This window comes from Mustela erminea, chromosome 9, assembly GCF_009829155.1.
Source record: "Mustela erminea isolate mMusErm1 chromosome 9, mMusErm1.Pri, whole genome shotgun sequence".
Lineage (NCBI taxonomy): Eukaryota > Metazoa > Chordata > Mammalia > Carnivora > Mustelidae > Mustela > Mustela erminea.
The window spans coordinates 51,791,469-51,804,002 of record NC_045622.1 but is presented as its reverse complement, the minus strand read 5'-3'; the positions used below and the strand labels follow the sequence as shown (position 1 = coordinate 51,804,002).

Genomic DNA, 12,534 nt, shown 5'->3' with positions numbered 1-12,534 from the left:
CAAATGTATTTATATATGTGATCTCACTAAACTAAACTCACTAAAAAAAGCCCTAATTACTCTGAAGGATCCTAAGGGACCCATTTGCTATTTTCACAATTAGCAGACAAACAGTAAGAAGCAAGTATAAAGGTGGGGGTGGACAAGGGAGGAGGTTGTTGAGAATGACAAGCACTTGGCCTTCCTTGTAGCTGGTACTGGACAAGTGGCTCCAAGCCTGCATCAGGCTCTGAGTGAGATACTTAACACTATCATGTAAAGTGCCCATCATGTGGCAAAGGGAGACCAATGCAAGCCTGGTGTGAGAATGCTGAACTAGAGATGGAAAAACGCCATGGAAACAAGCCAAGAAGAGGACTCACTTTGGAGGGGCCTAGAGGGTGGAGGGACATCTGGGCTTAAAGGATTACCGCTTACTGGGACGTTTTCGGAACATTTTTGAACATGGGCTTCAGAATCTCACACATTGATCTCTACATCCCCTAGCACACACAAGTTTCCCAGGGACTGGCCAAAGTTATAGCTTCAGACAAACCCCCATAAGGTTTTATTCCCTAAGATCAGGAGATGCTTAAGAAGTTCCTTTCAGGGAAAATGTAACTTCCTAGAACTTGATGTCAGATCTAGCTTAGAAATTCCACTTACATTTTGATACTATAAAATTCAGGTCTGGCCCAAATTTGAAAAGGATGTGAAACACTCATGCTCATGTTCAGAGTTCCAATAAGAGGGTTAACAATTATAAATTGACATCAGCCCCTACTGCTGCATCCCGCAATATTAAATATCTACTCTGGGTTAGGCAACGCATTAAGACTTTTTTTCACTTGATATCCTAGTAAATTCTTTAGCCCTGTAAAAAATATTACACCGGTTTTATAGACAAGGAAACAGGCTCAGAGAATCAAGTCATTTGCTCCGGGACCCAAAGGTCTCTGAAATACTAAGAGGTCTTCTGAAGACAAACTAGGTCAACATGCCAGTGCTATTTCACATTGAAGGAGAGCCTGAGAGGCAAAGACCCACTGACTTAGAGTGATTCTCTTTATTAATAAATGTTCTATCATCGAAGGCCTTTCATGGATTATCTCCCACTGCTCTCCCCTTACTTTTCAAATCTCTTTTGATTTCTACTACAGACTCCACTGTGGATGGAATTTCACTGCCCCATGCTCCCAACCCATGTGCACTGACTGCCCCTTTCCTACTTCAACTGCTATGTTCCTTCCTGGGCCCCAGTCCTTCCTGGATCCCAATTCATATGCCCACCTCCTACTCCAGGAAGCCCTTCCATCTTTTTTCATGCCCAGAGCTCTTGCCCTCATGAACATGCTCCCTGGACCATGTATCTCTCTGTAAAGGTATTGATCTGTTTTACATGTATAATTCTGGTCTCCTTGGCCTGCTGGTTCTTTGAAGCCAGGGTTGAGTATTGATTTATTCTTTGGGGAAGACAAAGGACAGAAACCATACTCCATAAATGCTTGTCAGCATTACCTGGACGCAGGCGATAACCTGCTCAGGAACCTTTATTTTTCAGCATTTCTCATAAGCTTGACGTTATCATAGCCCACTATTCCCTTCCAGCTAGAGAAAGCCCAATGCAAAATAGAAAGCAACATCAAAGTTGTTTCATTAAGCAAAGCAGCAGGCGTGCATTCCTGCTTTGTACAATTTTACTGCCTCTGTTCCTCAGATATCCCTGAGAGAACATTCCATACTCATCCAAGGCTATGAAGATTCTAGCCTGTCTTTTTCTCTTGGGTTAGAAGTATTAGCTGGGCCACGTACCAACTCTTAGCAAATGAGGAGTTTCTTGTAAATTGTAAATTTGTAATTTGTAAATTTGTAAATTGTAAATTGTTCTTTGTAAATTGTGGTAAAATGCATGCAACATTTATCTTAACCACTGGTAAGTGTACACTTCACTGGCATTAAGTATGCACGTTATTGTGCTATCACTATCACCATCGATCCCCAGAACTCCTTTTATCTTGCAAAAGTGAATCTGCACTCATTAAACAATAGCTTCCACACTCCTCTCCCTGCAACCAGCATTCTACCTTCTGTCTCTATGAATTGTACTCCTCTAAGTGCCTCATGAAAGTGGAATCCCATAGCTTTTGTCCTTTCGCGAATGGTTTATTTTACTTAGCATAATGTCACTAAGATTCATCCATGTTGTAGCATGTCCACATGTCAGAACTTCCTTCTTATTTAGAGCTGAATAATAGTCCAGTGGATCTATTTCTGTAAAATGCATTTATTTATCTGTCGACAGACATTTGGTTGATTCCAAATGAGGAATTTTGATCCATTGCTAGTGATAAGCAGCTCAGTGACTGACCCTGAGTTAGAGCAGTCCCTTTGATGTCACAAACACTATCAAGGAATCAATCCAGTGATTAGGACCACAGAACAGAAAGCAGCTAGAGGAATGTCCACCTGGTTATCTGTCCCAGGAATTTGGATGAGACATAAGCTTTATTTAAATACTCCAAAAGCCTGTTGTAATAAAGCCCTGGCTTCTTAGGATGGTTTAGAAACAAATCTTAAATTCGTTTACTTCTGAAGACCTCCTTCTCCCTCGTTCTTTTTTTCTCTTTGGTTTATTGACATCTAATTGACACATAACATTGTATAAATTTACAGTGTGTAACAATGGCTTGATACACTTATATCTTGCAATAGGATTACCACCAGCACCAGCAAACACAATACAACACATAATTACCATTTCTCTTTTCTGATGGGAACATTTAAGATTTACTTAGTGATTTTCCAGTATACAATATGGTACATCTTAACTGCAATCACAATGCTGGACATCAGACCTTCAGAACTTAATTCATGTTTTAACTGGAAGTTGGTTCTTTTTGACTAACACCTCCTTATTTCCCCCATGCTCCAACTTCCAAGAACCACCATTCTACTATTTCTAGGAGTTCAGCTTATTTATTATTATTTATTTACAGTTTTATTTATTTAAGTAATCTCTACACCCAGTGTGAGGCTCGAACCCATGACTTCAAGATCAAGAATCACATGCTCCTCCAGCTGAGCCAGCCAGGCACTCTTACAAGCTCAGCATATTTAGATTCCACATATGAGTGAAATCATACAGTATTTCCCATTCTCTGACTTATTTCACTTAGCATAAGGTCTTCATGTTCCATCCATGTTGTTGCAAATGGCAGGATTTCTTTCCTTCTTGTGGATGAAGAATGTTCAGAAAACACCAAGCACAGTGTACACACACACACACACACACACACACACACACACCCCTTCATCATCCATTATCCACGGAGGGATGCTTAGGTTGTTCCCATATCTTGGCTATTGTGAATAATGCTGCAATGAACATGGAGTGCAGATGTCTCTTCAACATCCTGTTTTCATTTCCTTTGGATATATACCCAGAAGCGGCTTGCTGGATCATATGATAGTTCTATTTTTAATTTTCTGAGGAAGTTCCCTACTGTTTTCTTTTTAATTACAGCCATTCTAACAGGTGTAAGGTGGTATCTCATTATGGTTTTGATTTGCCTTTCCCTGATTAATGATGTTGGGCACCCTTTCATGTACCTGTTGGCCATTTATACCTCTTCCTTGTTCTTCCCAACCCATGTGTGTTTTGTTTTTAAGGCTTTATTTATTTATTTGTTAGAGAGAGAGAGTGGCAGGCAGGCAGGCAGAGGGAGAAGCAGGCTCCCCACTGAACAGGGAGCCTGACGCAGGGCTCTATTCCAGAACCCTGGGATCATGACCAGAGCAGAAGGCAGACACTCAACCAACTGAGCCACCTAGGCATCCCCCAATGTGTTCTTTTCACAGCCCACTATCTACATCATCCTGTAGATGGTCTAGCAACACCAAATTCTTTTTAGTGCCCTTGCACACACTCTGTAGTTCCTTGCCCAGGGCCTACACAGTCAGTGGTCTCACTGGCTGGAAGACTTTCTTCTCTTGACCTACTTCTAGTTATGGCGACCTCTGCAGCAAGACTTTTCTTCTTCTTAGTACTCCCAGAACTTGAGTGCTTGGCATATAATGGCTGCCTGATAAATTATTAAACTAACATATTTGCTATGTTTACATTCTATGTTGAAAAGATAAGTGTAAAGAAAAATTCAAGACCAAGGAGATTATAGTTAATTTTTATTTATTCTTTAATATTGTTCAAATTTTCTAATGATGAGCTGACTTTTCAAATTTACCTTTTCTTTAAAAAAAAAAATAAGATTAGCCTGGTCAGGAATAAAGTGGAGAAATCAATCCAGTAGATTTTAAGACTTACCATATAGCTATAGTTATCAAGACTATGTGGTAGTGGCAAGTAGGGCAGAAACATAGAACAATGGAGCAGAATAGAAAACCGACACATGCAAGATTGCCTGGCTGATTTATGATAAAGGTTCAAAAGCAGTTCAATAAAGGAAGCATGAGCTAGAGCAACTGGGCATCCAATGACAAAAATCAACAACAAAAACAACAAAATCTCAACCTAAGTTTCACAACTTACACAAAAATAAACTCAAAACAGATCATGGACTTAAAACTAAAAAATGTTTAGGGAAAAGAGGAAGAAAAGCTCTGCAACCTATAGCTTAGCAAAGAGTTCTTAGACTTGACCAAAAAACGTATAGCTCATAAAAGGAAAAACTGATAAATTCAAAATAAAATTTATTCAAAATAAAAACTTTTGGTCTGTTAAAGACCCTGCTAAATGGATGAAAACAAGATACAGATGGGAGAAAATATCTGCAAGCCACATTATTTGACAAGGACTAGTAACTTGAGCATATAAAAAACTCTTAAAACTCAAAAATAAACAACCCAGGGGTGCCTGCCTGGCTCAGTCAGAGGAGGCTGCAACTCTTGATCTCAGGGTCGTGAGTTCAAGCCCTACACGGGGTATAGAGATTACTTCAATAAAAACTTAAAAAAATTCATAAAGAAAATGGACAAAAGACTTCCAGAGACATCTGACCAAAGAAGACAAGCAAGTGGCAAATAATCACCTGAAAAGATGTTCAACATCATTAACCATAGGGAAATGGAAATTAAAACCAATAAGCAAAGGGAGCCTGGGTGGTTCAGCCAGTTAAGCGTTAGGCTCTTGATTTCAGCTCTAGTCATGATCTCAGGGTCCTGGGATCAAGCCCAGCGTCAGGCTCTCTGCTCAGTAGGGAGTCTGCTTGTCTCCCTTTCCCTTTACCCCTCTCCCTGCCTCTCTCTCTCTTTCTCAAATAAATAAATCTTAAAAAATAAAAATAAAAAATGAAGCTAGTAAGTGAACAGTTTAACAAATGAAGTATGGCACATATCTACCACGGAATACTACTCAGCAATAAAAAAGAAGGTACTAGATACATACAACAAGTTGGATGAATCTCCAGAGAATTATGCTGAATGAAAAAAGCCAATCCCAAAAGGTTAGAAATTGGATGAACCCACTTATATAACACTCTTGAGATAACAAAATATAAAAATGGAGGAGAGATTGGTGGTCGTTGTGGGTTAAGGACAGGGTAAGAATGGGAGAGTAGTGTGTGTAAAATTAAAAGGGCAACATGAAGGATCACGTGGTGATGGAAATGTCCTGTATCTTGACTCCACAATCACCGACATCCTGATGGCGATGCTGCACTCCAATTCTGCAGAGAGTTACCGTTAGGAGAAACTGGGTCAAGAGTGTACATATCTCTCTCCATGATTTTTACAAATAGATGTGCATCTATGATTACCTTGGAGTAGAAGTTTAATAATAATATTTTTTTTTAAAAAGCTTAGGCTTTGGGACAAAATCAGGTGACACTGGACAAGTCACAGCTTTTTGCCTAGGGCTAAAAGACTAAATTAAGATATCAATGGTCTAAGCCCAGTGCCTGGCACAGAGTAAGTCCTCAACAGATGACTATTAAAAGGACAATCTTAAGGGTCATGGCAGTGGGATGGAGAAACGTGGACAAAAAGATATTAAGATAGCACTAGTGGGTTTGGTAAAAGATGAGATGTGGGGTAGTGCATGGCAAGGAGGCAAGGCTGATTCCCAAGTTGCACACTTGAGCAAGTGGGCAGTCAGTGGCGCCATTTACTGAGCAGAGGAATACATGAGAGTTGTGGGTGTGGCGAGTGTGTGATGACTGGGAGACATTTAAGTGGATATGTTCGGTTAACAACTGTATATGCAAGTCTCTAGCTCAGAACACAACTCAGGGATAGAAATTTAACTTGATAATGACCAGTATGCAAAGAAAACTGAAGCCAGGAGAATGGACGAGATCTCTGAGGAGGAGAAAAGAGCCTACACCATAGCCCCTGTGACTATAAATGAGCTTCCAACTTTAAAGATGGGGTAAAGAGGGTCATTTTAGCAAAAATTAGGCAAATTTAGCAAAAAAAAAGAGGGTCATTTTTAGCCAAAAAAAGGAGAAAAGTCAGACATTTATTATATTAACTAAGCAGTGAAGAAATTAAAATGAGTAGTGAGAAAACAGACCTATGACTTTAATGACCTGGGTGTCACTGGTGCCTTTCAGAGAACAGCTTTAGTGAAATGACAAAGTAGGTTTCAGACTGGAGTCAAGTGACAAGAAGGCAGGAGAAATGGTAATAGTATCAACAACCATGAATAAGAAAAGGAGAAAGCAAAAAAAAAAAAAAAAAAAAATGAAAAGGAGAAAGCATAGTGAGAAGGAGGGGATGGGATACGGAGGGAGAATTTTGTCAAAGGGAAGTATGTCTACATGTTAATGGAAAGAGAGAGCTCAAGGGAAAGATACAGAAGATTCATGATAGAAAGGGTAATAATGATCTGAACAGACAGGATGAGATATGATCCAAAGCATAGGTAGCAGAACTGCTCAAGGAGAAGGGGCACTTCATCAGGGCACCTGGGCATGAGCTCAGGTCATTATCTCTATTATCTCAACTGTCCCCCCCAAAGAAGGGGCACCTCACCTACTCTAAAGACGGAAAGGTAAAGGAACCATGCAGATATAGGTAAATTTGGAAATATGGTTGTAGTATGTACACATAGCTACTCTCTGATATCTCCAATGTTCTTTGTGGAAAAAGCAAGGTCATCTGCTAAGATTAATGCAATGGCTCAATTTTTATTCCCAGAATCTAATCCAGTGTCTGAGACACAGATACTTAATAATTAAGTTTACTTAATAAAACAAAAATAAACCATTTCCTTGCCTCAGTTGTTCGTTAGAACCAATACACAATTTTCTCCAAATTAGCCACTAGAGGGCAGTGTTACTACCAATCTTTTCCCTTAAATCTACTAACCCAGTGAAATTAATAGAAAATTAGAGCAGTGTGGGTCATAAAATGTTTTTCCTTGAAAAAAATATGGCCTCAGCCTTATACACACACACACACACACTCATATACAGGCATATTACAGCACGATAGGAGCGCTGTTCTGCTAGCCTTCTACTGCAACGGTATCATGATGACCCAGAGGCAATACTCATCATTTTGCAGAGGCCCCTTTTTGTAATTCCCCCAATTTTTCACAGCAATATTGAAAAGATCTCTACATATTTCTATGATTAATAAATTAGAAAAGAGTGATTAAAAAAAAATCCCTAAACCTAATCCCTGGTAACATTTGCCATAGCTTCTATTAAGTTGTTTTTCCCCCTAAACCTACCCCCTCCTCAAAGTAGAAAGAAGTTTTTAAAATTAATTGTAAGTTGCAATCTATTTCCTTAACTTTTCTCTTTATTTCAGATGCTTGGTATAGTCTTACAATGAAGACTTATGAATCCATAATAGCACATGCCTATGATATATAACAGAATAAGAAGCTATTTTGGGGTGTGTGTTTAGCAGCAGAGCTGGGAATTACTTGTCTCCTAGATTGCTACTAATGAACAGAGGGAACTGACAAAGTTCTAACTTAAAACAAGGTGCAAAAATTCTCAACGCGCAAAAAGAAGATGTAAAGACAAGTCTGGGATCAGACATGAGTTTGGGCAAACAGATCAGCTCAGTTTTAACCAAGGGAACTGAACTCCTATAGTAGGGGAGACTTCCAGTCATACCAATGGAACACATCACCCCCAAACCTAAGAAAAGCCGTTACTAGCTTGATCAGAGGTCTATGGGCTGTAGCTGCAAAGATGTCGGGAAAGAGACTGAGGTCATCATACGACCGGTAGGGTGTTCAGTACATCAGATGGCTGAAAAAGGTGCTTGATTCCGAATATTCTAAGCTTTTTTTTTTTTCCCTTTCTTTCTTTCTTTCTCTCTTTCTTTTTCTTTTCTTTTCTTTTTTTTTTTTTTTTTTTTTTTTTTTTTATAGCTACAGTTGGTTGAGAACAAACATACCAGAGAAATGGGCCATAAAGAGTCTGGGTGATAGACTTGAAGTAGTCATCAGTCAAATATAGATATGTTGTCAAATTGTTTGCAAACTGTATCAAAAACAAAGTTTCAAGGTTCTTTAGGGTAGCGTTCTAACTTGAAAATTTTCACTGGATACTCTATTCCACTAGCTGGTAATGTTATCACACTTTTACTAATAGTTTCAGAAACTCTTCAGGGCCAAAGATTTTTTCTTTTGTTTTGTTCGTACATTTATAAAGACATAAATAGCAAATTACGCATCCTTAACCTAACATAAAAATTCACCTTTCCTAAGGAGCTCATACAACTCTGAAAAGGAGAAAAGTTTCTTTCTTAGTAATTGTACTGCTTTGGCTACCTGGACATCCCTGAAAAATGAGCTTTAGAACTGAGATGAACACTTCATTGCCTCATCCCTACTGTATTTTAAATCTATGTCCACTTTCAAAAGTCATTGTTAAATACGAAGTCTTCTCAGCAAGTGATTTAATTAAGAGCCTGCTTTCATTTACACACACACACACAGACACACTTGCACTCCCCAACAACACTTCCTTTGAAAAACAGAATGTCACTTCCTCAATCCAGAGGCCAGAAGTCCCTCAGTTCTGATCTGGGGAGCCAAGACAGGAAACTCTGGTAAGCTTCTGCCTCTTCCCCCATGGACAGCCACTGGTGCAGCTGACAGAGGGCAGGGTCTATTCAGAGCTCCCTTGATGCACTGCAGCTGGAAGGCAACAGCTCACTTTCATGCTGTGGGAATGATCCCACAGAGTCCAGCAGCACCAAGAGTCAGTTTAACAAGGGCATTTCACAGGGAAGTGAAGAGGGAACCGATGAGAGACCTTGACACCTTTTACCGACCTTCCATTTCCAAACGCCCGCAAAGAGCCCCGGGCTGATTGTAATTAGCACCATCTTGTACTTTGACCCCATCAGGCAAGGCGTGGGGCGCGGGGAGGGGTTAGCCAGACCTCCCCACCGGACTGTATACCACCTTCCCCTCGATGTTGCCAGTTCCTCACCCAGAAGGGAGAGGCTGTCCCAGCAATTTCGGTAAACACCATCGGTTAGCACCACCTGGCAACTGAGAACCTGGATTTCTCTCGACCCCAGGCACCAAGGACCGAACAAAACCCGGCCACTTATACCAGACCAAACTGCAGTGTCACCATCGTGGGGTGGGGAGGGGGGGATGTATGTGAGAGACATACAGAATAAAGGGAAAAAGGGGGACAAACAAATGAGTCACTTAATACAAGGGCTGCACATGCCGCTGACGCTGCCCGTGATGCAGAGGCTGTGGACTGGAAGGAAGCAGGCGGTCACCCGGGAGGGGCGGGCAGAGAAAGGGAAGGGGGAAAGGGTGTGAGGCGCCTCGCCCTTTGTGGGGACCCGGCTGCGCCGCCCCGCAGACTGCGCCCCCCTTTCCTGCCCAGTCCCCCAGTCCCCGCGGCTGAAGCCGCCCGGGGTTACTATGGTCCCCCCGCCCCGGGAATCAACTCTCTGGGTCTCCAAAAACAATCAATACAAACTTCAATACTGTCTTTAGTTTACCCGGAGGCCGGCTGGGGGGGTCGACGCCGCCGCGCCCGCCCGGCGGAGAAGGAGCCGGAGCCGCAGCCTCAACCTGCCCGCCCGCCCGCCCGCTCCGCCCCTCCGCGGCGCACCTGTGACAGGTGTGCAGGTGCCCCACACAGCCCCGAGCGGCGGGGCGCGCCGGCCGCTCATCGCCCCCCGGGACCCCAGGGTCCGCCCTCCCGGTCGGGCGCCGCCCCTCCCGGAGCCCCCAGCCCCCAGGCAGGCCGCTGGGCGCCCCCCACCCGCGCCCTCCGCGGCCGCACCCGCTCGCCGCCCGCACTCACATAGCGCCTCAACTTCTTCTCGGGGGGCGATTTCCTCAGCCAGCCGGTGCACACCACGTCGCCGCCGCCGCTCATGCTGCCAGCCGCCGGGAGCCCGCCGCGGGGTCGGCCGGACAAGGGCGCGGGCGCGGGCCGCTGGGTCAGCCGGCCGGCGGTGCGCAGCTCGCGGGGGAGGGGAGGGGCCGGGGCGGCTGGCGGCCGCGGGGTGAGGACGAGGCGGCGAGCGCGGGCCCGGCCGCCTGGCGCGCTCCCGCTCTCCCTGCGCGCTCCCGGGCCCGCGCGCACACCCAGCCGGGAGTGTGGCGGGGGCGCCACAGCAGGAAAAAGGGCGGTGCGCGTTCGCCACGCCCACAGCCCGCCGCGCCCCCCGGCGGGCCGCCTTCAAAGACGCAAACAGCGCCTCGCTTCTTGGGACCCGGGAGGCCCGAGGTTTGCTCGGACGGCGGAGCCTGCCGCCGGCCGCGCCCGCGGGTCTTGTTCCCCTCCGCCCCGAGCCTCAGCTGCAAGTGCTGGAGGCGGCCGCGCCCCTGGTGGGAGTTCGGGTGGGGTAAAGGGAAGGGGCTGCGCGCCCTGGATCACGAATCGATTTTTCACAGAGGGTCGTCAGGGACCCAAGGGCTGCTGGCGTTTGCTATCCATTCCGAGTTTCGGGTTTCAGTGGGTCAGGTTCTGGCAGGAATTAGTGATCCGCTTCCCAGCAAGAGTTTCATTAACTCTCGCACCCCCTTAGCGGGAGAAGCAAAGGAGAAAACAGACTGTGACGTGTTGGGCGCTTTTACAATTCCCTGTTTGCATGACTGTCTTCACAAATCTACAAATTGGGTGAGCCGTGTTATTCCCATTTTGCAGGTAGCCTAAAGTCCCAAAGCCTGTACAATGAAGAGGCGAGTTTCTAATGCTGGGGCTGGGGGTGGGGCGAGGGTGGTCTTGCTCATCTGCTATTTAAAGTGGGGTAATTGCTTTAGTGCCTACAGATCAACTTGGGGGCCTCTTATTACCAGGAAATAAAGTCCAGCTAGCTCCCGCATTGCCTCTGGGAAAAACAATTCAGGAGAACATTGGTGTGATTTGCAGAATCAAAGCAAACATGAGTCAATGTATTTCATAGTGAATTAGAAAGCAAGGTGGTGTAGTACAAGAAGTTGGGGTCAAAATTCCCCAGAGTTCCAACTCACTGACACAGGTTATAAAATCTCTCTGGGGGCGCATATGAAAATTGGAATCTGATGATACTTCTCTCACTGCGTTGTGGTGAGGTTTAACTGAAATAAAGTATGCATAAGCACACACTTGATAACAGTACTTCAGAGGGAGGGTGGAGGAGTAAACCCCACCTTTGGTCAGGGCTCTTTTCAACTCACAAAGTACCTCTAGGAGCAACATTAAAAGGTAGGTCCTCCCCCAACTTCTCTGGGAACTGGAGAGTAACCCATTTTATCATAGGGTGCTGTGCTGTGGAGCAGATGAGTGGGAGAAACACCATCTCACACTTCCCATACAACTTAAGACCAAGGCTATTTTTGTTCATTTTCCTGTCGCTGTGCAGGAAAGCTAGTTGTTTGAAGCTGTCGGACATTGTTCTGATTTTATAGATCTTAACTGGGTTGGAGAGCGTAGACACTCTTCAATCAGGTTGTAAAAGCCAATCCTTTACTCTCTGCTTAGCTTTTCTGAGCATCCTGAGAGGTAGAGATCAGCTCCCCTTCACTCATCATTTCATTGACTCTCTTCACCATCCAGTGTGCTGCTGGATTGAACATAAGCCAGAAGAATGTATGAGGCTATGGCTGGGACCAGAGCTCCCTTAGCCTTCCAGCTGAGAGATCTTCAAGCCACAATGAAGGGCCACCACTAGAATTACAGCCATTTTAACCTCTTGCTTTAAGTATCTTGAAACCCTGTGAGACAAATATCAAAATAGTCAAGTCTGCCAAATCAATCAGGAGGCGGTGGCTCCCAAGCAAAATAAAGCAATCTTTCTGACTTCATTCACATCTGAGTCATGGTGCCAAGTCTCAGTGATTGCAGTCTGAGAGATCTGCATGGTTTGTTTGCCGCTGAGGTGTGTGATGCAAGTCCCGCATACAGATGCCTTGCCTTTCCCTGGAAAAGTAGTCTTCTAATACGTACTCTTTGATAGTTGTGTGATTCAAGACAGACTGGGAACTGGTTCAGAAATGGTTAGTTGGTGGTTGGGCTCCTTTCTGCCAGAAGCCCTTGAGGGTCTTATGTTGTTTTGCAAGAGACCCTCTGCTCCCCATTATTTATAATTCCATGTGGAAATAGAAAAGTTTGATGTTTT

General features: G+C 44.2%; 1 protein-coding gene across 1 annotated transcript in view; it reads right to left on the bottom strand.

Moving 5' to 3' along the window:
- GAB2 (GRB2 associated binding protein 2) overlaps positions 1-10,531 on the bottom strand; it is a 190,036-nt gene extending 179,505 nt beyond the window's left edge. The window contains exon 1 of the mRNA XM_032356733.1: positions 10,233-10,531. Coding sequence (XP_032212624.1) covers positions 10,233-10,307 — 75 coding nt within the window. The 5' untranslated portion in view covers positions 10,308-10,531. The remainder of the gene's footprint in view (positions 1-10,232) is intronic.
- Positions 10,532-12,534: the final 2,003 nt, after the last annotated feature.